The following is a 25,971-nucleotide window of genomic DNA, read 5'->3' as shown; positions in this document are numbered from 1 at the left end:
TGTATCAGAGCATTTTAGGCTAAAAACATGTATTAGAGCAAGTAATGTATCAGAGCCATAACATTATGTGTATCAGGGCAAATAGAATTTTGTCAGAACAGGATAGACAATGATATTCAAATTCTATTATCAGTGCTACTGATTCATTCTTCTTTCTTGCTTCTGATCTCTGAAGCTTGACAGCACTCAGCTTGCTTCAGTTTCAATGGTTTTGCTTCTAGTGTTTGCTTTGAAGATTCACTTCACTTCTTTGTACCTGCAAAACACTTAAACCATATAGAACTTGCAGTTCTTGTTAGTGAATGTGTGGGAGCCTTTACCCAGCAACTGATAGATTAAATCAAATCATTTATCATTTATCTTTCTCCCCCTTTTTGTCATAACATCAAAAAGTATATATATAAAAAGATTCAGATGTATAAAACGACAAAAGAAACATTTACTGGAATGTAAAACACAAAGAAACTTTTTCATTGATAATTAAAATATTACAAGAGGTTCCTATGTTTAACAAGATGAAAAACATTCCTAGCAAATACAAAACAAGCAGAAGCAGCAAGGAAAAGAAAACTACAAAGTAGAATTTCCAAAGAGGAAATGACTACAAAAATTAAAAAATACACAAATCGGTCAAGAAACTCAACATAGAAGTTGAGTATATCTTCCCACAACTCAAGAAAGTCTTCTGTCTTTGGATGAAAGTTGATAACAACATCAAAGAAGGATCTGACTTGAGCGGTATTAGAAGAGCCATCCCGAGATGCACAGAGATCTGTCGCCTTTGAGTCATGGAGCTTCAACAGGCTTGAGGTGAATGCTAGGTTTTGAGAGAAGAAAAGAAAAACGAGAGAGAGAGAGAGAAAAAAAATTTTAAGAGGAAAACAAAGAGATAGGAAACCGAAAACCATTTTGAAGAGAATTTAAAGAAAAATAAAATGAAACGAATGATGAAAAGCATTTAATGTTACGTGACGTGAGGAGAGATAATAAAGACAAATGAAGTGACTTGCACAGTTACCTATGGTCGGCGTCCCTTCAACTGCACGCGCGCTTATCCATGAATAGTAACGACAGGTTTACCTTCCCGAGATAAAGCGTAACAGCTGTTTTGCTTTACAAGATGTTCTGAATCAACTTAGACAATGAAACGTTAGTAATAACCGAATCATAATTTCTAAACGAATTCAATCAGAACTTCTGATAAAAAAAAATGTTCCACATTCATTTCAGAAGATACTCATACATGAGAAATTCTCATCTTCTCATTCTGGGCACAAATCCATACTGATGTTCTTCAGAATGAACTTAAACCTATCTTCAGCCAGGGGTTTTGTAAAGATATCAGCCCATTGATGGTCTGTATCAACAAAGTTTAAAGATATAACACCCTTCTGAACATAGTCCCTTATGAAATGATGTTTTATCTCAATATGTTTAGCTTTTGAATGAAGAATAGGATTCTTAGATAAACATATAGCAGAAGTATTATCACAGAATATAGGAATGTTACTCTCAAATATCTGATAATCTTCTAACTGACTCTTCATCCAGAGCATCTGTGTACTACAACCAGCAGCTGCGACATATTCTGCTTCTGTGGTTGATAGAGCAATGGTTGCTTGCTTCTTGCTGTACCAGGAGATTAAGTGACTTCCAAGAAATTGGCAACTTCCTGAAGTACTTTTTCTTTCAATTCTGTCTCCAGCATAATCAGCATCGCAGAATCCTACTAAGTTGTATTCTTTAGATTTTCTGTAAACTAAACCAACATTAGTAGTACCTTTCAGATACCTTAGAATCCTCTTAACAGCAGTTAAATGAGATTCTCTAGGATCCGATTGGAATCTAGCACACAAACAAACACTGAACAGAATGTCAGGTCTAGAAGCAGTCAGATATAGAAGAGATCCAATCATACCTCTGTATAGCTTCTGATCTACCTTCTTACTTACCTCATCCTTACCTAGGATGCATGTTGGATGCATAGGAGTTTTGGCTTCTTTGCAGTCTAGAAGATTGAACTTCTTCAGAAGTTCCTTCACATACTTGGTTTGATGAACATACGTTCCTTCTGATGTTTGATTTATTTGTATTCCAAGGAAATACTTGAGTTCTCCCATCATGCTCATTTCAAACTCAGCCTGCATAGACTTAGCAAACTCCTTTCCAAGTGTAGCATTAGATGTTCCAAAAATAATATCATCTACATATATTTGACAAATTAAAATATCCTTTTCAAAGGTTTTACAAAAGAGAGTAGTGTCCACTTTTCCTCTAGTGAAACCATTATCCAGAAGGAAAGAACTTAAGCGTTCATACCAAGCTCTGGGAGCCTGTTTCAATCCATACAATGATTTCTTAAGTTTAAAAACATGATTAGGAGACATAGAGTCTTCAAAACCAGGAGGTTGATGGACATAAACTTCTTCATCTATATAACCATTTAAGAAGGCACTCTTAACATCCATCTGATAGAGATTGATGTTATGTTGAGTGGCAAAAGAAATTAATAGACGAATAGACTCTAACCTGGCCACTGGTGCAAAGGTTTCTGTGTAGTCAATCCCTTCTTGCTGACTATAACCCTGAGCCACCAGTCTGGCTTTGTTCCTTATCACTTCACCTTTCTCACTAAGCTTGTTTCTGAAGACCCATTTTGTACCGATTATATTGAATCCATCTGGTCTAGGAACAAGATCCCAAACATCATTCCTTGTAAACTGATTTAGTTCTTCTTGCATAGCAATTATCCAGTCTGGATCTTCTAGAGCATGATCAACAGAAGTTGGCTCGATCAAGGATACAAGACCTAATTGACAGTCTGCATTGTTCCTAAGGAATGCTCTTGTTCTGATTGGATCATCCTTCTTTCCAAGAATGACATCTTCTGAATGACCAGAGATGAGTCTGGATGATCTTCTGACAGATGGTTCTTCAGAAATACTTAGATCCTCCAGAGAAGCTGTTACTTGATCTTCAGATTCTTTGCTTCTGAGAAGCTCTGCTTCTGATGCGTTGCTTCTTGGCTCAACAACTTCTGATATGTCAATATCACAACCTGCAAAATTATCAACTTGCTTTGGTTTTTCAGAACCAAGCTTATCATCAAACCTGATATTGATTGATTCTTCTACAACCAATGTTTCAGTATTGTATACCCTGTAGCCTTTTGAGCGTTCAGAATATCCAAGAAGGAAACACTTTTGAGCTTTGGAATCAAACTTACCAAGATGATCTTTAGTGTTCAGAATAAAGCATATACATCCAAAAGGATGGAAATATGAAATGTTGGGCTTTCTATTCTTCCACAATTCATAGGGAGTCTTATTTAGAATAGGTCTGATAGAGATTCTATTCTGAATATAACATGCAGTGTTTATTGCTTCTGCCCAGAAATGCTTAGCCATATTGGTTTCATTGATCATGGTTCTGGCCATTTCTTGAAGAGTCCTATTCTTTCGTTCTACAACCCCATTTTGCTGTGGAGTTCTAGGACAAGAGAAATCATGGGCAATACCATTTTCTTTGAAGAATTCTTCAAAGGATTTGTTCTCAAATTCACCACCATGATCACTTCTGACCTTTATGATTTTACACTCTTTTTCAGATTGAATCTGAATGCAGAAATCAAAGAACACTGAATGAGTCTCATCCTTGTGTTTTAAGAATTTTACCCATGTCCAGCGGCTATAATCATCTACGATGACTAATCCATATTTCTTTCCTCTGACAGATGCTGTTTTGACTGGGCCAAACAGATCAATGTGCAAGAGTTCTAATGGCCTTGAGGTAGAAACAACATTCTTAGACTTGAATGCAGGTTTGGAGAACTTGCCCTTCTGACATGCTTCACAAAGAGCATCTGATTGGAATTTCAGATTAGGGAGTCCTCTGACAAGATTCAGTTTGTTAATTTGAGAGATCTTTCTCAAACTAGCATGACCTAATCTCCTGTGCCAGACCCACTGCTCTTCAGAAACAGACATAAGACAATTCACCTTCTGACTCATAAGATCTTGCAGATCTGTCTTATAAATGTTGTTCTTCCTCTTGCCTGTAAATAGGATTGATCCATCCTTCTGATTTACAGCCTTGCAAGACTCTTGATTAAAGATTATATCATAACCATTGTCACTTAATTGACTGATAGATAAAAGGTTATGTGTTAATCCTTCTACAAGAAGTACATTAGAGATGGAAGGAGAGTTACCAGATTTTATAGTTCCAGAGCCAATTATCTTGCCCTTCTGATCTCCTCCGAACTTGACTTCTCCTCCAGACTTAAGCACCAGGTCTTGGAACATAGACCTTCTTCCTGTCATGTGTCGCGAGCATCCAGAGTCCAGGTACCATGACATGTTGTGCTTTGTCCTTCTTGCAGCCAAGGATATCTGCAATAGGAATAATCTTATCCTTAGGTACCCACATCTTTTTGGGTCCTTTCTTGTTAGATTTTCTCAAGTTCTGATTGAACTTGGGTTTAACATTGTAAGCAATAGGAGGAACAGCATGATAATTCTTAATGTGAGTTTCATGATATTTCCTAGGTTGTGTCACATGCTTCTTAGTGTGTGTAATGTGAAAACTTTGTGCATGTGAAGTGTGCCTAATATCATGTGAGTGGCCATACTTGAACTGATCATACAATGGCTTGTATGTAATTTTCATTTCATCAACAGGTTCAAGTTTGTATGGGGTTTCACCCTCATAACCAATGCCAACTCTTTTGTTTCCAGACACAGCATATATCATAGAAGCTAGCTGACTTCTGCCAATACTTCTAGATAGGAACTTCCTGAAACTTAAATCATATTCTTTCAGAATATGGTTCAGACTGGGAGTGGATTTTTCTGAATCAGAAGGAGATCCAACATTATTGGATAATTTTAAAAGTTTTTTCTTTAATTCAGAATTCTCCAACTCAAGCTTCTTTGTTTCAAATTCAAATTGCTTTTTCAGCTTTTTGTATTTGAGACTGATCTGAGACTTGAGTTCCAGAAGTTCAGTTAGACCGGAAACTAACTCATCTCTAGTAAGTTCAGAAAATACCTCTTCCGAATCTGATTCTGATGTAGATTCTGATCCGTCATCTTCTATCGCCATCAGCGCACAGTTGGCCTGCTCATCTTCTGAATCATCTTCTGACTCATCCCAGGTTGCCATAAGACCTTTCTTCTTATGAAACTTTTTCTTGGGACTTTCCTTCTGAAGATTTGGACATTCATTCTTGTAGTGTCCAGGCTCATTGCATTCATAGCACATGACCTTCTTCTTGTCAAATCTTCTTTCATCAGAAGATTCTCCACGTTCAAATTTCCTTGAACTTCTGAAGCCTCTGAACTTCCTTTGCTTGGTCTTCCAGAGTTGATTTAGCCTTCTGGAAATCATGGACAGTTCATCTTCTTCTTCAGATTCTGATTCTTCAGGATCTTCTTCTCTAGCCTGAAAAGCGTTAGTGCATTTCTTGATATTTGATTTTAATGCAATAGACTTACCTTTCTTTTGAGGCTCATTTGCGTCCAGCTCAATCTCATGGCTTCTCAAGGCACTGATAAGCTCTTCCAGAGAAACTTCATTCAGATTCTTCGCAATCTTGAATGCAGTCACCATCGGACCCCATCTTCTGGGTAAGCTTCTGATGATCTTCTTTACATGATCAGCCTTGGTGTATCCTTTGTCAAGAACTCTCAATCCAGCAGTCAGAGTTTGAAATCTCGAAAACATCTTTTCAATGTCTTCATCATCCTCCATCTTGAAGGCTTCATACTTCTGGATTAAGGCAAGAGCTTTTGTCTCCTTGACTTGAGCATTTCCTTCATGAGTCATTTTCAAGGACTCATATATGTCATAGGCCGTTTCCCTGTTAGATATCTTCTCATACTCAGCATGAGAGATAGCATTCAGCAAAACAGTTCTACATTTATGATGATTTCTGAAAAGCTTCTTTTGGTCATCATTCATTTCTTGCCTTGACAGCTTCACGCCTCTGGCATTTACTGGATGTTTGTAACCATCCATCAGAAGATCCCATAGATCACCATCTAGACCCAGAAAGTAACTCTCCAGTTTATCTTTCCAGTATTCAAAGTTTTCACCATCAAATACCGGCGGTCTAGTATAACCATTGTTACCGTTGTATTGCTCAGCAGAGCCAGATGTAGATGCAGGTGTAGGTATAGTCCTTTCACTTTCATCAACCATCTTTTAAATGAAGCGTTTTTCTCTTCCTGAATCTTTTCTAAACACGGTTAAGTGCTTGCACCTTAGAACCGGCGCTCTGATGCCAATTGAAGGATAGAAAAACACTTAGAAAGGGGGGGATTGAATAAGTGTGACTTAAAAATCTTGAGCGATAAAAATTAAATGCACAATTATTTTTATCCTGGTTCACTGTTAACGAAGCTACTCCAGTCCACCCCCGCAGAGATGATTTACCTCAACTGAGGATTTAATCCACTAATCGCACGGATTACAATGGTTTTCCACTTAGCCGCAACTAAGTCTTCCAGAGTCTTCTGATCACAACCTGATCACTCCAGGAACAACTGCTTAGTTCACTCCTAAGACTTTTCTAGAGTCTACTGATCAACACGATCACTCTAGGCTTAGTTCACTCCTAAGACTTTCTGCTCAGCCAACTGCCAAGACTTCCTGCTCAGCTAACTGCCAAGACTTCCTGCTCAGCTAACTGCTAAGACTTCCTAGAGTATACTGATCAACTGATCACTCTAGTTCCTTACAACTTAATGTAATCAATTCAAGAGTTTACAAATGCTTCTTAAAAGCGATAATCACAACTGTGATATTTCTCTTACAATTTAAGCTTAATCTCACTAAGATATTACAACAGCAATGTAGTGAGCTTTGATGAAGATGAAGATTCTGAGTTTAGATTTGAACAGCGTTTCAGCAAGTTAATTTGAATTGTATTGGTGCGAAATCGTTAACCTTGCTTCTCATCAGAACTTCATATTTATAGGCGTTGAGAAGATGACCGTTGAATGCATTTAATGCTTTGCGTGTTCCGTACAGCTTTGCATTTAATGTTATACGCTTTTGTCAACTACCTCGAGCCTTGTTCACGCTGTGTCTACTGACGTAGCCTTTAGTAGCTTTAACGTTCCTTTTGTCAGTCAGCGTAGTCTGCCACGTGTACTTCCTTCTGATCTGATGTTTGTGAATATGACGTTTGAATATCATCAGAGTCAAACAGCTTGGTGCACAGCATCTTCTGATCTTCTGACCTTGAAGTGCTTCTGAGCGTGATACCATCTTCTGATCTTCAGTGCTTCTGATCTCATGTTCTTCTGATGCTTCCATAGACCCATGTTCTGATTCTGCTTCGACCATCTTCTGATGTCTTGCCAGACCATGTTCTGATGTTGCATGCTGAACCATTTGAGACACATCTTCTGAGCGCTGAATTATGCGTACTCTTTATATATATTTCCTGAAAGGGAAATTGCATTGGATTAGAGTACCATATTATCTTAAGCAAAATTCATATTATTGTTATCATCAAAACTAAGATAATTGATAAGAACAAATCTTGTTCTAACATAATTTTATTCCATACAGCCACCAGGTCTTAGTCTTCATTATTCAGCAGGTGATACCCCTCCAAAATTTATGCATAAGCTCCCTTCATGGTATACGTCTTTTTAGCCCATGTCCACCAATCGTCCACTTTTCATTCAGAGTTAATCCTCGAAACTTGCCTACAATTTCCTCCTTAAATCTGAAGTTGTCCTCGTTTAAATTAGACTCCCATCCATCCTTCCACACCAGCTCCTCTCCCTCCTTCCTAAACGACTCTCTAACATAAACTTCTTTATCTATTGCTAACCTAAACAAACCCGAATATACTTTCTCTAAACTTCTCCCTTCGACCTAACGATCGCCCCAAAAACTTGTATACGCTCCATCTCCAATTTCTCTAGCGACATTTTCCTCGGACCATTGCCCTTTGAAACCTCCCTCCCCACTATCAACGAATTGTATATCTCTCCTCCATAACGATTTAAATTTGTCTACCCTGCCCGCTTCTTGACCAAACCCCTCACACTTAGACTCTAAGATTCTGACCCACAACGACCCCCTTTTCGTTTAAAAATCTCCATATCCACTTCCCTAATAAGGCTAAATTGAAAGTCTTTAAATTTTTAATCCCTTGCCCACCCTCTTTTTTCTCACGACATATCTTATCCCACTAAATCCAGTTCACTTTCCTCCTTTCCACTCCCCCACCCCAAAGAATTTTTTAAAAAAAAGAGATTCAATTTGATAAATAATACATGCCGGAGCCTTGAAGAAGGAAAGGAAATAGACAAGAATTACTCATAAGACTCTAAGATTCTGACCCATGACGACCCCCTTTTCGTTTAAAAATCTCCATATCCATATTCCTAATAAGGATAAATTGAAAGTCTTTAAATTTTTAATCCCCTGCCCACCCTCCTTTTTCTCACGACATATCTTATCCCACTTAATCCAGTTCACTTTCCTCCTTTCCACTCCCCCACCCCAAAGTTTTTTTTTTAAAAAGAGATTCAATTTGATAAATAACACCTGCCGGAGCCTTGAAGAAGGAAAAGAAATAGACAATAATTACTCATAAGACCGACTTTAAGAGAATAATACGTCTCCCGACTGAAAGATAACTATTGTTCCACGTAGATAGCCTACGTCTCACAATATCAACCACTTCCTTCCACGAATCCACTCTCCTATGATTCCCTCCTACCGGCATCCCGAGATACTTGAAAGGGGTTGTCCCAACTCTACCGTTTAGCACCTCAACAACCTCTATCAACCATGAGCAGTGAATATTTACTCCGATCAATGAGCTCTTATGAAAATTTACTTTAAGCCCAGAAATCATCTCAAAAAGTAGAAGATTTGCCTTGATCGCCATAATGTTTTTCGAAATTCTTTCCCACAATTATAGTGTCGTCAACGTATTAGATATGAGACACATTCACCTTGCCTTTTCCCACAATTAAATTCTACCTGTTTGTTACTATTAATCTAAAAGCTAACATATATTTACTTAAAGGGAAATGCTAACCAGTGTCCTCAGGGCAATGGTAAAGACTTTTAAAATAGTAAATTTATCTCGGTAATCTGCATATTTAATGCCTTGAAAATTGAAATGTTAAATTTTCTATAAATTTTTTTTTTTGGAATGCTTAACCATTGCCCTGAGGGCACTAGTTAGAAAGACCCTTACTTAAAAACTAACATAGTTTTTAAGGAAATTTATCTTAGTCATATGATTAATATAATAAAGGGGTAAAATTTGGTGTTAAAAGTTAATGTTTGAAATCGGTGCCAAATATCAACCATTGGATTCATCAAGAGAGAAAAATTAATAGCATCATTAATGTATTAACATTCTCTCTCTTGATGAATCTAATAATTCATATTTATTTCTCTCATCTCTCATTATAAAATGCTCTCACTTAATATATATATATACTAGTGTGTATACCCGTGCAAGGCTCGGGTTTAAATCTAGTATGATTGATTCCGATCAGTATAACTATAACGAAATTCAAAATAACCATATAATATTAGGAATATACTCACGGCCTTGGATCGTCTCCGTGCGAGACATGGGATAAAAGGATTCAATAGAATTTTATACATAATAAAAATATTTTCTCTCATTTCAAACATTCAATAAAAAATATTTGATAATTCATTTATTTTCCGAGAAATATTGACTTTTGAGATAGAATTTTTCAAATATTAAAAATAATTTTTATTTATTGACTCAAGTTTTAAAATTAAAAATTGTTTTTTTACAAAGGTACATAAGATTCATATAGTATGAATTTACATTAACAAAAATATCATAGGAATATAAATTCATATATAATACATTTACATTTATTCATCTTTCTTATAAATATTTAATATATAATAAAATAAATTAAATATATAATTATCCATTTGTTTTTTTTGTGATTTCTATACATCATAATTATCTTACATTTTTTTTGTTAAAACAAATATTATATCAACTTTTAGTATAAATGTTACCATTTTAGAGGATCCATGTACCATAGAATCTCCACGTTATTTTTTAAATATTTTCCCTTTGAGTTTGATTTTTTAACTATATTTTATTATAAATAATAATATGTAATAATGGTAATATTAATATGTAATAATAATACGTAATAAAAGTTGATTTATGGATAAAAATATATTATTTCATTCACTACAGCAAAACAAATTAAATTCAGATTTTTTTATATATAACTCGTAAACTTTCGTTTAATAAATTTATCGATTAGGCTAATAAAATAATTATTAACATCTTTTTAGTCATTTTTTGTGTATCATAACAATTGTAAAAAAAAATTTATTTAGTTTGTATTAAATAAAATGAGATCTTTTTGTGTCATATATTTTTGATTCTACTAATTAGTATATTTTTTTTTTGTTTAATACTAATTATAAAATTACTATTGTCAAATTTAATACAACATTAACGTTAAAATTAATAATTATGACTTTTACACGAAAAATGGTTAATAAAAAAAGTTTATTTCTTCTATTAGCAATGCAAAAACTTTAGCTCTTCCTTTAATGTCTAAAAAATCTGACAAAGTTAAAAAGAAAATACACAAACTAAAACCATCATTATATTATGGCATGATTCTTTGATCTACTCATAAATTATAACCTATTTAACTTATTTGATTTCAATTTATAGTCTAATATTATTTTATTTTATGACTCTAAATTTCATTTTTTCCTATTTTGTCGTTCACGTGGAAAGTTATAGAATATTTTCAACCCCATTCATTTTTTTATTTATTAAATGTTTCCTTATTAATGGAATTTAAATTTAAAATCAAAATGTGATAAATCACACTTTAAGACCTTTTATTAATAAGTTATAAGAATTTGAAATTAAATTATCATATGATTTTTTATTGTAAATAATAAATCATAAAAAAATATTTTACAAAATAAATAATTATGGTGAGTTCTTATCTACCCAACTCAAAAAGTTGGGTAAGTTTACCTCCTGTATAAAATACCTTGAAAACAACAATTAATTGTAATATTTAATAAATAATTAATTGTGTTAAAATTAGATGGCATCATATGAATGGTTAAATGTACACTACCCAACTTTTTGTGATGGGTAAATAAGTTGTCCCCAATAATTATTACTCCCTCCGTCTCAAATTATAAGAGAAATTCATTTTTTAGATTCATTGAATAATTAATGTATTTGGTCTATATATGGATGAGATACATTAATTATTCAATGAATCAAAAAAGAGAATTTCTCTTATAATTTGGGACAGAGGGAGTATGTTGTTTCAATATTAAAATTAATTATTAATATATTTATTATTCAATCCGTTTTATATTATTTGTGGCAATTGAACTTCTCATACGGATTAAGAAAATGTGATAAAAAGAAGAAAGAGAACTTAATTTTTATTATATTACTCTTATTCTATTTATTATTCTTTTAATTTTTATAACTTATTTTAAATAACAATTCATTAATATTTAAATATTGTCATAATTTATAGTATGCCAAGAGATATATTGATAATGGTTTGTTTGTTTTAATGGGAACTGGTAATAAAAGTAAATATTAATTTTTTGCTTTTATACTTCTTGCATACGGATCGGACTCTCCTTATGTTGTTAGGTTTATGCGTCCTCTAGTGATATTACTGTATAAATTTGGTTTTATACCAAAATCAATTATGATTCAAATAATGATACAACTAATGATATAAACCTTTCTCTCCTCTACGATTTAACAATCAAAACATCAAGTAAAATACCCTCAACCCCAGAAACCCTAATCCCAATCCATTATATAATTTTACTGTTACAATTAGATGGCTTGATGCAGATGCATGCGAGCGGATTAGGATTGGTTGAGCGAATTTCGTATTTGTACGTGGAAAGGATTATGGAGGAATTTGGAAGAGATTTGTTATGAGAATTGTAGATGACTTCAAGGAAGTGAATGTATGGTTTTATAGCATGAGAAATGAGTGAATTTAGACAGCTTTGCATTGATTAATTTTTGGCCCAATAAATTCCAAACGTGAGAATCAAAACAAAACCTAAATTATTGAATGAGCTATATGTTTGATCTTCCCAATGGTCCAACCATTATTGTTGAGAACAAATATATTCATAAGGGATTGTTGAGAATAAAGTATATTCATAAGGTATTGTTGAGATTTCCAATAGTGAAACTAATAATAATAACTTCACGTGTTTCAAAAAAAATTTGTTATTTAAATAATTAAGTAAATATAACCAAATAATTAAATAAATAAAATAAAATAAATAAATAAGTAATAAAATTTACTATAAATAGAATTGAAAAAAATTGATAGAATGCATAAGGGAGTGACACTTGGCAAACTTGCCAAAATACTCCTTTTGCTTGATTATATTAAATGATATATATATATATATATATATATATATATATATATATATATATATATATATATATATATATATATATATATCATATATAATAATAAAGCAAAATGAGTTTTTGGGCAATTTTGACAAGTGTCATGCTCACATCAATTCTCATATTTTACAAACTTTGTAAAAAAGGAAATCTTTTATTTAAAAAATAAATTATCTTTTTATTTATTATTTACATTAAGTATTTTATTTCATTTATTAATCGAAGGATATTAAGAGATTCTTGATACCAGTAAAAAGTAATTACCTATTTAGATGGAAGGATATGGGGAAGACAAAAAGTCTACTTTTAATATAATCTATTTTTAATTAATATATAAAAACTGATTACCACCATTTTTACAAAATTAACCAAATTAAAACTACTTACATTCCTTAAATTAGGGTTAAAATTATTTAAATCTCTTAATATTTTTTCTAACCATTATTAATTTTTTTGACGGCTAATCTTCCACCAATACTGAATGTACGGCATGCTTACCACAAACCAATGCAAATTAAAAGGATTACTACTTTTATTCACGTGCTAGGTTAACCAAAAGTTTAGTTGTGTCTTACATTACCTATGCAATATCATTATTAAAGAAAAAAATTCCCAAACTCTAAATCTAAATACCCTCTCCTCTCTCTACTCTCCGTCCAAATGCTATCTCAACCGCCATCGATGACAACAAGAACCATTGCTACTACTGGAGACGGTCCGATATATTCTCTGCTTCGATCCCGTTCTTTTTCTCGCAGAGCTGTTTATGGTTTTTTTAGTGCATTGCTGTTATTATTTCTGCTTTATGTTCGGTAAAGGTGAGTTTAAGTGAACTTGGATTGTGGATTATGGTTTAAGAACGATGATGCTTTTGAGTTGATAAAATATGGTGTAGTGATGACACAGTGTGTGTGTTTAGTTTTCCATTGCAACATAAAGTGAGATGGGAGAGTTTAGAGATTATGATAATATGATGACATGAAAAATTGATTATTGAGGTTTAATCTACATTGACATGACTACATCATAAGGTTCCACTCCAGAGATTTTTTGGTATGGTTTTTCAAAACCTCTTTTCTATTATGATTTTGTTTGTTCGAATTTGTAGACTATATTGAAGAACATCTGTAACCATTGAGTATTTGGTGAACTAATTTTTATATTGCTTTGAAGAATAACTTGGTTTTGGAAGTTGTTCTTTATAAAATTACTTTCTGAAAAGTTTTTAGAAATACAGTTCATGGTGTAACTACGTGGCACAGTTAAAGATATTCAAATTATTGGTCGAGATTGTTTACAACCAATTTAGTGTAACTACCTGGCAAATACTATTTTTCAATATTGTTGTTCGTATGATTAGTTATACGTTTGTTTAAATGTCTATACGGACTTAGATATCGTACACCGCGGAGAATCATGGTCAAAGAAATGCCCAAAAGAATTTGTCTCTAAACTACATTCGGACGAAATCAAGAAACGTTGTAAAATTATTGCATAGCTAGCTATGAACATGCCATGTTAACAGAGAGAATTTACTTTGGAATATTGGCATATCAATAACAGAACAAGTTTAGTATTGAACTAATGTTATAACTATGTTTGTAAGAATTTTAATACCTATGATTGTAAGATTTTAATTTCAAATATGTGTGTCTTTTATTATCCTAGCCCTGTATTATTTCTGTTTTTTGCATCATCATGTTGACTAACTAATATTTCTTCAAGTCTCCCATGATTTACATGGTCACTAATTATGACAGGTAATTAAACTAAACACTTGCATCCAACTGATATAGTCTTAGTTCCTTGACATGTATTAAGTTCAAAACTTCATATGATATAATTTTTATATGTTTAATTCACTCTTTATGTCATAACAATACAAACTAATAAGCTACTTAAAGGATATTTTGGAAAAGTAGATATTAGCAGTAAACTATTTGGAGAACTATTGTTTGGCGTGGTTAGTATGTTTTATGCCCTTTTTCCTTCAAATACCTTTATTTCGTTCTTATATGCAACATGATTTTTAATTTTACATATATTATTTAAATCATTTTCATGTGAATATATTAAATATAAATTACTTTATATTCAATTTTAATTTTCTTTATCGTTAATCAACTAAAAGCCTTGGCACATTTTTATATGATGAACAAAATTTCCTTTTTAAATTAATGAAAACCTTTCATATTTTTCTTAATAATAGTTTTTTCAAATAAATTTGTAATAATCACTTTTTTAATTAATTATTACAATATTATATTATTTTCTTAATCATTTCACGTCTTTTAATTTTATTTATCCGAGAATAAACATTATTTTTATAAGAATGAAGACTCATTTTTGTCATTCACAAATTATAGAATTCAAATTAATCTCTGAAATAAAAAAGAATCTGATTTAATCTCTTACAAAATTTAATCAGGTCATATTAGTTCTTTCGTACATATTTTTTTAAATCAATTTTTTCCTACTTTTAAACTGTGACTGGACTATCACGTTGGACCCTGACATAAAAAAGGATTCAATTTAATCCCTTACAAAATTTAACCGGACCATATTAGTTCTTTCGTACATATTTTTAAAAATCGATTTTTTCTACTTTTAAATCGTGATTAGACTTCACGTCAGATTATAATCTATTGTTTATTTTTTAATACTAAATTGATTTCAATTTAATTTTAAACAACTCATATTTAAAAACATCAAAAAAAGCCAAAATTTGTTCATAAAAAAATCGAACCAAAAACCTTTAAGGCACATCATATGCTCTGACCACTAGGCTAATGTGCTTTGGTGATAAATTATTCCCATAATTTGCAGTTATATTAAACATTTGGAAATTTAAAATAAAAAATAAAAAGTTTATAAGATAAAATGATAGTCATTTTAGAACTACATCAATTGTTCTTTTTTAGAACTACAAAATTTGCAGTTCTCTTCTATAACGCTTTTTTCTTTTATATCGACCAATACATCAAATTTTCTCTTTTTCTTTTTTTTTCCTCTTTTCACACTTTTCTCACATCTTTCTCTCTTTTCAACTTCTTTCCTCAACCAAACACATCCTTAGATTAAAGGATCAGTAACTTTGTTGTCCTCACAAAATATTTCCAACACGGGAAAGTATCATATTAGACAACTGATGTTTATGCTTTTCGAATAGTTTATAAAAATAGTTTGAGCAATTAAGAATGTTTTTTTTTTATGGATTTATTTAAAAATGTATGATGGACGAGAAAATATAATATTATATATAATATCATGACATTTTATCTATACAATAGTAATTTTATTATAAGTGTTTTTAAAAAAAAAATTGCTTAGAAAATATTTAACCCGTGCCTCGCACGGGTGTAAGTACTAGTATATATATATATATATATATACTCGTCTGTATTTGTCCAAACACTCGTCTGTGTTATTCTTTTTTGATGCTCGTCTGTATCTCCCTTTAATACTCGTCTGTATTTGTTTAAACACTCGTCTGTGTTATTCTTTCGATACTTGTTTGTATTGATTCAAGCGCTCGTCTGTGCTATTCTTTTAATACTTGTCTGTTTCTTTCGATACTCGTCTGTATTTGTCCAAACACTCATCTGTGTTATTCTTTTTTTATGCTCGTCTGTATCTCCCTTTAATACTCGTCTGTATTTGTTTAAACACTCGTCTGTGTTATATATATATATATATATATATATATATATATATATATATATATATATATATATATATATATATATGTGGGACGACTCAGGTGAGAACACTTGGTTATTATGAGAAATGAGAACAATGAATCACGACCATTAAATTTGATTTTAATGGATAGAATTGGTTTCCCTTTCTATGATCTTAATATTTATTTTAAATTAACATAGGAAAAGAAACCAATTCAGTCCATTAAAATCAAATTTAATGGTCGTGATTCATTGTTCTCATTTCTCATTTAACATTTTTAAAATTAAACTTAAAAATTAAAAAAAGAAATTACAGCATAGGAGGAGGACCTATATTTTCCAATCTTCAACTAAAACATTTATGGCCTACCAAGAAATTGAAAAAGAAGTTAACTTAACCAGCATGTATAACATGATCACCACTTTATAAATAGGGAACTAATCCTCTCCAAACATCATATCAGTCTCATCTTTCACTCATTTTTCTATATACATTTATCAATTATCCCTTTGCAACTACACCATGGCTGAAGAGGAGAACCGTAGCCGCGGCCTCTTCCACCACAAAAAGGACGAGGATAGGAGACCTACAGGTGATGACTATGACTCCGGTAATTACAGAAAAACATCACACAATGATGAGTTTTCTAGTGGTGACAATGAATCTAGTTACAACAAAACATCATATGGTAATGAAAATCCTAGTGGTGACTATGAAACTGGCTACAATAAAACAGCTACCAATTATGAAACATCTAATAACTATGGTGGTACTGGTAGTGGATACACTGACACCCAAGCAACCACCGGTGGTGGCTATGGTGGCTCTGACACCAGAAAAACTACCGGTGGGGGTTATGGTGGTGGTGACTATGGTGACTCTGACACCAGAAAAACTACCGCTGGCGGCTACGGAGGTGGTGGCTATGGTGACTCTGACACCAGAAAAACTACCGGCGGTGGTTACGGTGGTGGTGGCTATGATGACCCTGACACCAGAAAAACTACTGGTGGCGGCTACGGTGGTGGTGGTGGCTATGATGACTCTGACACCAGAAAAACTAGCGGTGGCGGCTATGGTGGTGGTGGTGGCTATGGTGACTCTGATGTCAATACAACTACTGGTGGCGGTTATGGTGGTGGCTATGGTGACTCTGACACCAAAACAACCACTGGCGGAGGCTTTGGTGGTGGTTATGGTGATGATACTAATCGTCGTGATGATGATGTTGATTATAAGAAAGAGGAGAAGCATCACAAGAAACTTGAGCATGTTGGTGAGTTTGGTGCTGCAGCTGCCGGTGGTTATGCTTTGGTAATTTTCTTTAATTATCATTATTACTCCTAATTGCTATTTTTTTTCTCATAATTTATTTTTGTTCTTTGTTTCTTTTTCTTCTGTTTTTTAATACATAGTATTTTCACGTTTTTGAAACTAATTTGCTGCAATTGATTTGATATAGTATGAGAAGCATAAGTCAGAGAAGGATCCTGAGAACGCTCACAGGCACAAGATAGAAGAAGAGGTTGCAGCAGCAGCTGCAGTAGGATCTGGTGGATTTGCCTTTCATGAACATCATGAGAAAAAAGAAACAAAGGAGGAAGAGGAAGAAGCTCATGGAAAGAAGAAACACCATTTCTTTGGATGAACATATGTGAATATATGATGATATAAATATGATATAATAATAAGCATACAAGCATTATGGAGATATTCATTCTGCTTAGCTTTTATCCTATAATTAATTATGCTTTTGGCTTATTAATTATATGTATTTATTGGTATTGAGTTCATCTAATTGCAGTTTAATTTGAGTGATTTGGAGAATGTAATTTCCAGCTTGGTGTCATATATAGATGATGCATGTATGTATAGATCTATATGTTGTGTTAACTGTTAAGTAAACAAGATATATAGCGTTGTAAAAGAATTTGAGATGATTTCAATAAAATTACTAGTTCTGCCATGAAGTATTTATCTTAATATAGTTTATGGGACCCTTTACGGTGAATCATGAATGAAAAAATAAATTGGTTCATGAATTTTAATTAGGAACGAATCACTTGGGAGAAATTTTGTTCCTAATATCTTCGGACTTCAATAAGAGAGTATCCAATTCCAAACAAGCATCTAGCACATACAAGAAATACAAAACATTTAATATGATTCGATCATTCGATGTAAATCCTTTTGAACAATTTTGCAGGAACACAATATAAACTCTACGCCTGGGGACCAAACGGATCAAACATTTTGGATCCTATGCCATATCAACCAGAGCCCAATCCATGCTTTGGTGGTTCACTCTTTCGGCATAACCCACAGTCCATCTTCTACATGGATGGTAAAGAGTTAGTCAGAGCCCAAGTATACAAGCGGGTGCAATTAGGATTCGAGGTTCATTTTTTCATTTATCGGTTTTTAAAAGAGTTTGGGCCTATTACTTGTGATGGATTACATTTCCTTTGTCATGAAGTTATCAATTAAACTTGGAAAGCTATACCCCAACAATTATCTCCCACCCCTATAATTCATTTAATTTGACCAAAATACACTTGTAGTATTATATATGCAAAAAAAAAAAATTGCATTCCCCAAAAAAATTGCATTATGGACTACAACAAAGACGAGTTTATGTAACAAAAAAAAAATCCGTGGCCTTAATTAAATAAAATTGTTGTATATTCTATTAAGTTGTTTGAAAGTCTTTCTACTAAGTTATCTGATCCATATTATAATTTGATTTTTGTTACAAAAAAAATTGTACTCAGATAATTTATAAGTTATCCATTGATTATAGCAAAAATAAACTTATGCAACAGTGAAAATCCGTGTCCTAAAGTAAAAAAAAATTGTTTCCTGTGGTCTAAACCGTTGCTTTACTTGATGTATATAATTTTCAAATCAAACAAATTCACTTTCGGCAACTTTGCGTGATCTTTCCACTTTTGATTTTAAGTTGCAGTATATTATATTATTGCTAAATGTCGAAAAAAAGAAGAAGAAAACTACCGAAAAACATATAATTAAGTTATTCAGAGAACCACATGATAACTACTAGAAAATTTATAACAAGTTATTTGGTAAATATTATAATACTGGATAACTTTTATATAAGTTATCCGATGAACTTATAACTCTACCGAAGTACTTACTTGCAAGTTATCAGGCGAAGAGAAACTACATATCAGAATTCTTTAAAAAACAGTCTCCCGTACATTGGTATAGAAGTACAAAATTTTCCAATTTTAAAATAAAATTAATAAATATAATAAAAAATTTTAGAAAAATATAAGGTGGAGGAATAATTGTTAAGGTATAAAGGTAAAGTTTTCTTAAATCTGATCCCATGTTGTTGAAATGTGAGACTGACCTAATACCTTGTAATATCTCTTATTTCTATTTAAAAAAAAGTAAATTATTCGGCATCCTTAAAGTTACACCGACATCCATGCATAATATAAAAAGCCAATTTTGATCCCCTCTTAATTTAACTCTAACAAATTTGAAAAATAATGTCTCTCCATGAATAAAAAAGAAACAAAAATCTGATGGATTTTGGAAATATTTGGTGAAAATCGTAGTATTTTATTTGGCTAAAATATTGGAATTTATTGGATATTATAGGGAAGATAATATTTGGTACGTGTTGATACTAGATTTTTTTAAAATTCATCACATAATTAAATGCGCATTAGATTTATAGAATATCCGATGTACTAGATATTTTTGGCACCCTTGTAAACCTGATGATTTATTGCCTCCTATGGTAAAGTTGAATGTGGATGGTGCTCGTGATAATAATGGTGTTGCGGGTTGTGGAGGGGTTCTTCGTGATGCTGGTGGGTTCTGGTTAGGAGGTTTCGCCAAAAGCATTGGTAATTGTAGCACTTTGATGGCTGAGTTATGGGGTATTTATCATGGCTTAGTTATGGTTTTCGATCTTGGTCATCGTAGTCTTGAAGTTGAAACTGACTCAAGACAAGCTGCTAGTTGCATTCTTAACGGAAGCTGTAGGAATAGAATGATGGGAAATTTAGTGAGGATTATTTTGGAGAAGATACAGCTATTTGATAAAGTAACGATTCAACACATATTCAGAGAGGCGAATAACTGTGCTAATACTCTTGCGCTGGAGGGTAAAAAGATGATTGGTGTGAGTAAGATCTATCAAACGGCGCCTATTTGGATGCATAATTACTTGAAGAAGGATCAAGATCCTGATTGTGTTGCTAGGGATATTTCCTTGTAGTTTTTCCTTGTTTCTTGGGCCTTGGCCCTCCTAAGTATCAAAAAAAAAAAAAAAGCTATCACAAATGGATGAATATGGGATTCATGAAGCTCTGAAAAATTTTACACTAGCATTTTTGTATGGTTGAGATCACCGACACTTTGGTATGGTCAACAATGGTTTGAAACTAATATAAATAAGTCTCATGTGATGTTAAAGAATCATTGATTTTTCACCTAGAAACTTTATTTTTAACCTGTAAAACATCTCTAACATGATTTTAAATTTCCTAAAGAAAAGAGGCACATCTAGAAATAGGAAGACATGTCCAATGTACACAAATGCTAAATCTTAGTTTTGACATCATTCAAAACATCCAAAGGATAGTGCAGTCACACTTTAACGTAAATATGAAACATATCAATGGCTCAAATCAAAATTCTTATGATTTGAGTTAAGGAGTGTTGAGTTTCGAATCACACACATCCCTGATTTAAATCAGGTTGACTAAACCAAATTCCCAGTTTCTAGTTGATTTTTCATTTGAACCACCAGAAGGTGTGATTCGAATCAAGCATCATAAAAACCTTGATTTAAACTTTCTAACTTGTAATTCAAGCTACACTCAACAGGTTGACTTATATCAAATCGCTTAGGCTAAAAATACATTACGATAGGGTCCAAAACTAGTTTATTGAATGTAAGGGTATTTAAATTGCACAAATCTAATCAGATAATTGAAATAAAAAATTATAAACAAATCACAGATAGCAATAAATAAAATTACACACCAATCAAATTATAAACAAATCACAGATAGCAGTAAAAAAATTACACACCAATCAAATTTAAACTCGTAGGACCATGAACCATTCCTTATGTTTTCCAAAGGAAATAACTCGTCGAGTCTTGAATAAATGGATCGATACCTAAGTATATTTTGTTTATGTTAGCGCCTAGATGGGCCAACTCTTTTGGGACGATAAATCTACTAGGAGGAAACCACAAAGAATCATTCATGACTACATGTCATAGGAAAATGGTATATCAAAATAATATTTCCTGAAAAGCCATGGGCATTGGAAGTTTTTATAGGAGCTATAACAAATTATGCATTTGAAGTTTCAAATTAAAAATCATGTAATCTAACCCATTAAACACAACAAGTTCAAAAAACAAAGTATTATATTTATACCCCCACAAATTATGACTCTCATCAAACTTTATTCATAGACCCTAAAAATCTAATCCCTTATATAAATCACCTTCACTTTTGAAAAACTATGAAGAAAAGGCCAAAAAATGTCACGAAGAAGAGGGAAAAGATCACCGCAAGTAATAAAGACTAGGAAATTATGCGACTAGAAGAGACATCGACTTTCAAGAAAGTTGCGAAAGCGAAAAATATGAGAACAAACAAAGGTAATGGTATTTATGAGATATTTAGATACGAAGAAATGATATCTAATCGACACTTGTCACAAGGAATCTAGGTAGCTACATTTCCCCATGTCACAATAATACACATAACGCCTAGAAAAGAGGGGGGCATGCCAACGTATAGTAGGAAAATGATCAAGATATGTCACGATAAACAACAAAAGTAGGCGAATAATCCAGATCAGCCTTCACTTCCAATGGAAATTTGGCCATCCATAATTCTTCAATAAAACTCGACCAAGACCAAAATATAACTTAAAATATGTAGCTGATGTTCAAAACCAAAATACGACATAATAAAACATAGAAAGACTAAGTTTATGTCACATATCAGAACCAGAGAAAGGGTTAGTCGTGGTTTGGTTAGGATTGAAAAACTCTAAGTCCAAAAGGGTGTAGGTAAGGATTATGTAAAAATGCAAGCCACACCTTGGCTACACCAGAGTAGACTTAGGGATAACTATTTCTATCCAGTCTTAACCCTATATCGGCCCATGAGAGGATGAGACCCAAGAAATGTGAAGCCAAATAAGGCAAAGATATTTATGATGGTATTCCATAATGATGTTATGTTAATGACGTCAGAGGACGAAACATCATTCTTATAGTTGTTATCTAAAACAATGTTCTAGGACCTATGGAATAAGCATGAACCTGTCCTAAGAAAACACTTGATCTAGGCGAATAAATGAGGTAAAATCGTCATATAACATAATGATTATATTTTAAATTCTGTTTGACGATGATGACCGAATCAAAGGTTAAAAGTTTCAAAAAACCCTAGTAAAACATTTATATCAAAAGAAGATTTACACATAAATCTACAAAATTTTATTTCTCTCCTATATGACAATCATTGATTTGAATGTCTTAGAGTGTGTTTGGATTAAGCATTTTAATGAGGTAATGTAATGTTTTGAGGAAATTTAAAATGATTTGCACAAAATTTATTGTTTGGATACAAAAATGAAGAATTGTTAAAATGATGAAAATTTTATAGAGTATTTTATCTAAGTTAAATTTAATCATTTTGAAATGACACCAAAAACCAAAGAATTTGAAATTTCTCTCATAATTCATAGAATGTGTTTGTAATTATTATTTTTTCAAAATTTGCAAATTGGTCCTCATATTTTCCAAAATTACAAAATTGACCCCAAAAATTTTCAAAAAATTGCAAATTGGTCCTTAATAATTTTTAAAATTTACAATTTGGTCCTTCAAATTTTTAAAAATTGCAAATTGGTCCCTACTTTTCAATTTTTTAATTTGGTCCAAAAATTTTAAATTTTATAAAAAATGACCCTAAAAATTTAACAATGAATTATCTTAATACTCCATCCAAACAAATAATTTTAAAATGAATGGAATTTAATTGAATCATTTGAATTGCTTTGAATTTTAAATTCCTTTAAAATTTTCAATTACCTCATCCAAACACACTCTTAGTGTTTGCAAATATTACCTTTAACATTCACTGATATCCATCATCAACAAAATTTTTTTATTGGAAGAAACGAAATCAAATTAAAAGTGATAAAATTAAAACTAATTTTTTCAAGAAAGACTACAATCAAATTTTATATAAATCTTCTGTGCATTTAAATATTGTATGTTTAAAGATGTCCCAAAAAATAACGTTACCAGTACGAGAGCAGGCCACATCATATACACGTGATACACGAGATACATGTGCAATGATCCCAACATGGCATCTGTTCTTTCCATTTTCAAAATTTAAGAAAGAGAATTTGGACACAAGCTATCAAAGTGTAACATTGATTTCCGTATGGCTTAAATTGATTACAATTTTCCACTTAAAAATTACTGTAATTGAATATTAGTTGAAGTCCTTTCTCCAATAATAAGAACGCGTGTTTGATTATGTGGTAAAAAATACACCCTCCGGTCACTATTATAAGCAAAAAAAAATGGTCTAATTCTTGGTCACTATTATAAGCAAAAATCAATTATTACTAAATTATTTAATGCTGTAATTCCTAAGATACCCCTATATTTCATTTTCCAATATTTCATTAAATTTAATAGAGAGAATATTATAGTAAATTTAATCAATGTTTTCTCCAAAATCTAAAAAGTTAACTACACTTAGTGTATGTTTGGTTTGGCTTTTGGAAGGATCAAAAGCACTTCTATAGATGTAGAATTGATTTTGAGTGATTTAAAGATGTTTGTTTAGGCAAAAGTAGAATTGATTCTGTCTCCAGAATTGATTCTACTTGAAGCTAGAATTTGTAGCTTCTGCCTCCAGAATTGATTCTGGATGTTTTTTACACTGAAATTTATTATTCAACTCACTTTTACATAAATGTATCCAAACATAAATCAATTCTGTTAAACTCAATTCTGATAGAATCAATTCTACCAAACTCAATTCTACTAGAATCAATTATGTCCACCGCCAATCCAAACACACCCTTAATTGAATTTCTTAATAATCGTGAAAACCATTTTTTTTGCTTATAAATGTGACCGGAGGGTGTATTGATTTTTGGTGAATTGATTATGTAAAATTAATTATGAATAAAAGTGAGTTAAAGGTAAATTGATTTATGTTTAGAAATTTTTTTGTAAATGTAGGTTGAACAATAAATTCAAATGTATAAATCACGTTTAAAATCCACGTTTGATCAAAACCTATAAATTCTAGCAGCAAGTAGAATCAATTCTTGAAAACATAATCAATTATGCTCGAGATGAATCAAATACGTCAAAATCAATTCTACGCGTCTAAAATCAATTTTAAATGCCTCAAACGTAAAACCAAACACACCAAAAGTCCAAAACGCTGTACATGAATTGATATATCAACAGATGAATCTAAAAAGAAGTGCAGTAATATTTCTTGGTCCACACCATGTCTACACACTTGTTAAAGGAGAAAACAATGAACTTTACTTTTCATGTGAAAAATGATACTAGTGGGCTCAGGCTCAGACCATAATTGATCAATTTTACCACTTTTCTTCCATTTTTTCTTAAACTCTACTATTCTCCATTATTATTAACATATACTCCAATTTTATGTGAAAAGTATTATATAATAATGCAAGGGTGGGCCCATATTTTTCAATCTTCAACATATTATTTATGACCTACCAAGAAATTAAAAAAGAACTTAAAATTATTTATGACCTACCAAGAAATTAAAAAAGAACTTAACTTATTACATGATCACCACTCTATAAATTGGGCTCTAATGCTCTCCCAACATCATATCAATCTCACCTTAAACTCATTTTTCTATATCCATTTCTCAGTTCTCCCCTTTGCTACTACACTATGGCCGAGGAGCAAGGTAGCAGCGGCATCTACTTCCCCAAAAAGGAAGATAGGCCTAAAACCAAACCTACAACTGGTGGTGGCTACGATGGTGGAGATGATGACATAGCAATTTTCGGAGAGGGGTATGATGACCCTGTAATTCCAGAAGCTATAGATGATGAACCTACAACCGGTGGTGGCAACAATGGTGGCAATGATGACTCAGATGATGAGTATGAGGGAGGCTACGGAGATGGATATGAGGACCCTGCAATATTCCCAGGCCCAGCAGGTACTGGTGACTCTAACATCAAAGTTACAATTATTAGTGGAAACGATGGCTCTGATGACGACATAGCAATTTTCGGAGAGGGCGATGATGACCCTGCTATTGGTGGTGGTGGTGGTGATGGTAACTTTAACACCAAACCTACAACTGGTGGTGGCAATGATGGCCCCGTAATCCAAACAACTACTGGTGGTGGCTCAGGTGGTCATGAGAAAAAGTAAGCAAAGGAGGAAGATGAAGAAACACTATTTCTTTGTAAGCATACATGCATTATGGAGATATTCATTCTGCTTAGTTTTTATCTTATCATTGGTTATGCTTTTGGCTTAGTTATTTGTATTTGTTGGTATTGAGTTCATGTTGTAGCAGTTTAATCTGAGTGGTTTGGAGAATGTTATTTCTAGCTTGGTGTCATATATTGTGTCTACTGTTAACTACACAATATAGTGTTGTAGAAGAATCTGATATCATTTCAATAAAATTACTTGTTCTGCAGTGAAGTTTTAAATCTGAATGCTTCTAATTTTTGTTTAACTATTATTAACCAGTACTTCTACCCGTGCGGTGCGA

At 32.4% G+C, this 25,971-nt stretch overlaps 2 protein-coding genes across 2 annotated transcripts; both read left to right on the top strand.

The window, feature by feature from the left end:
• Positions 1-16,580: 16,580 nt before the first annotated feature.
• On the top strand, positions 16,581-18,126 carry LOC131643635 (glycine-rich protein DOT1-like). The gene is made up of 2 exons (XM_058913907.1): positions 16,581-17,470; positions 17,619-18,126. The coding sequence occupies exons 1-2, from the start codon at positions 16,679-16,681 to the stop codon at positions 17,802-17,804; spliced, it is 978 nt and encodes a 325-aa protein (XP_058769890.1). The 5' UTR covers positions 16,581-16,678; the 3' UTR covers positions 17,805-18,126.
• A 7,004-nt stretch (positions 18,127-25,130) lies between these two features.
• On the top strand, positions 25,131-25,622 carry LOC131649799 (uncharacterized). The gene has a single exon (XM_058919558.1). The coding sequence runs from the start codon at positions 25,131-25,133 to the stop codon at positions 25,620-25,622; it is 492 nt and encodes a 163-aa protein (XP_058775541.1).
• Positions 25,623-25,971: the final 349 nt, after the last annotated feature.

This window comes from Vicia villosa, linkage group LG1, assembly GCF_029867415.1.
Source record: "Vicia villosa cultivar HV-30 ecotype Madison, WI linkage group LG1, Vvil1.0, whole genome shotgun sequence".
Lineage (NCBI taxonomy): Eukaryota > Viridiplantae > Streptophyta > Magnoliopsida > Fabales > Fabaceae > Vicia > Vicia villosa.
This window is presented reverse-complemented; position numbering and strand designations above follow the sequence as displayed.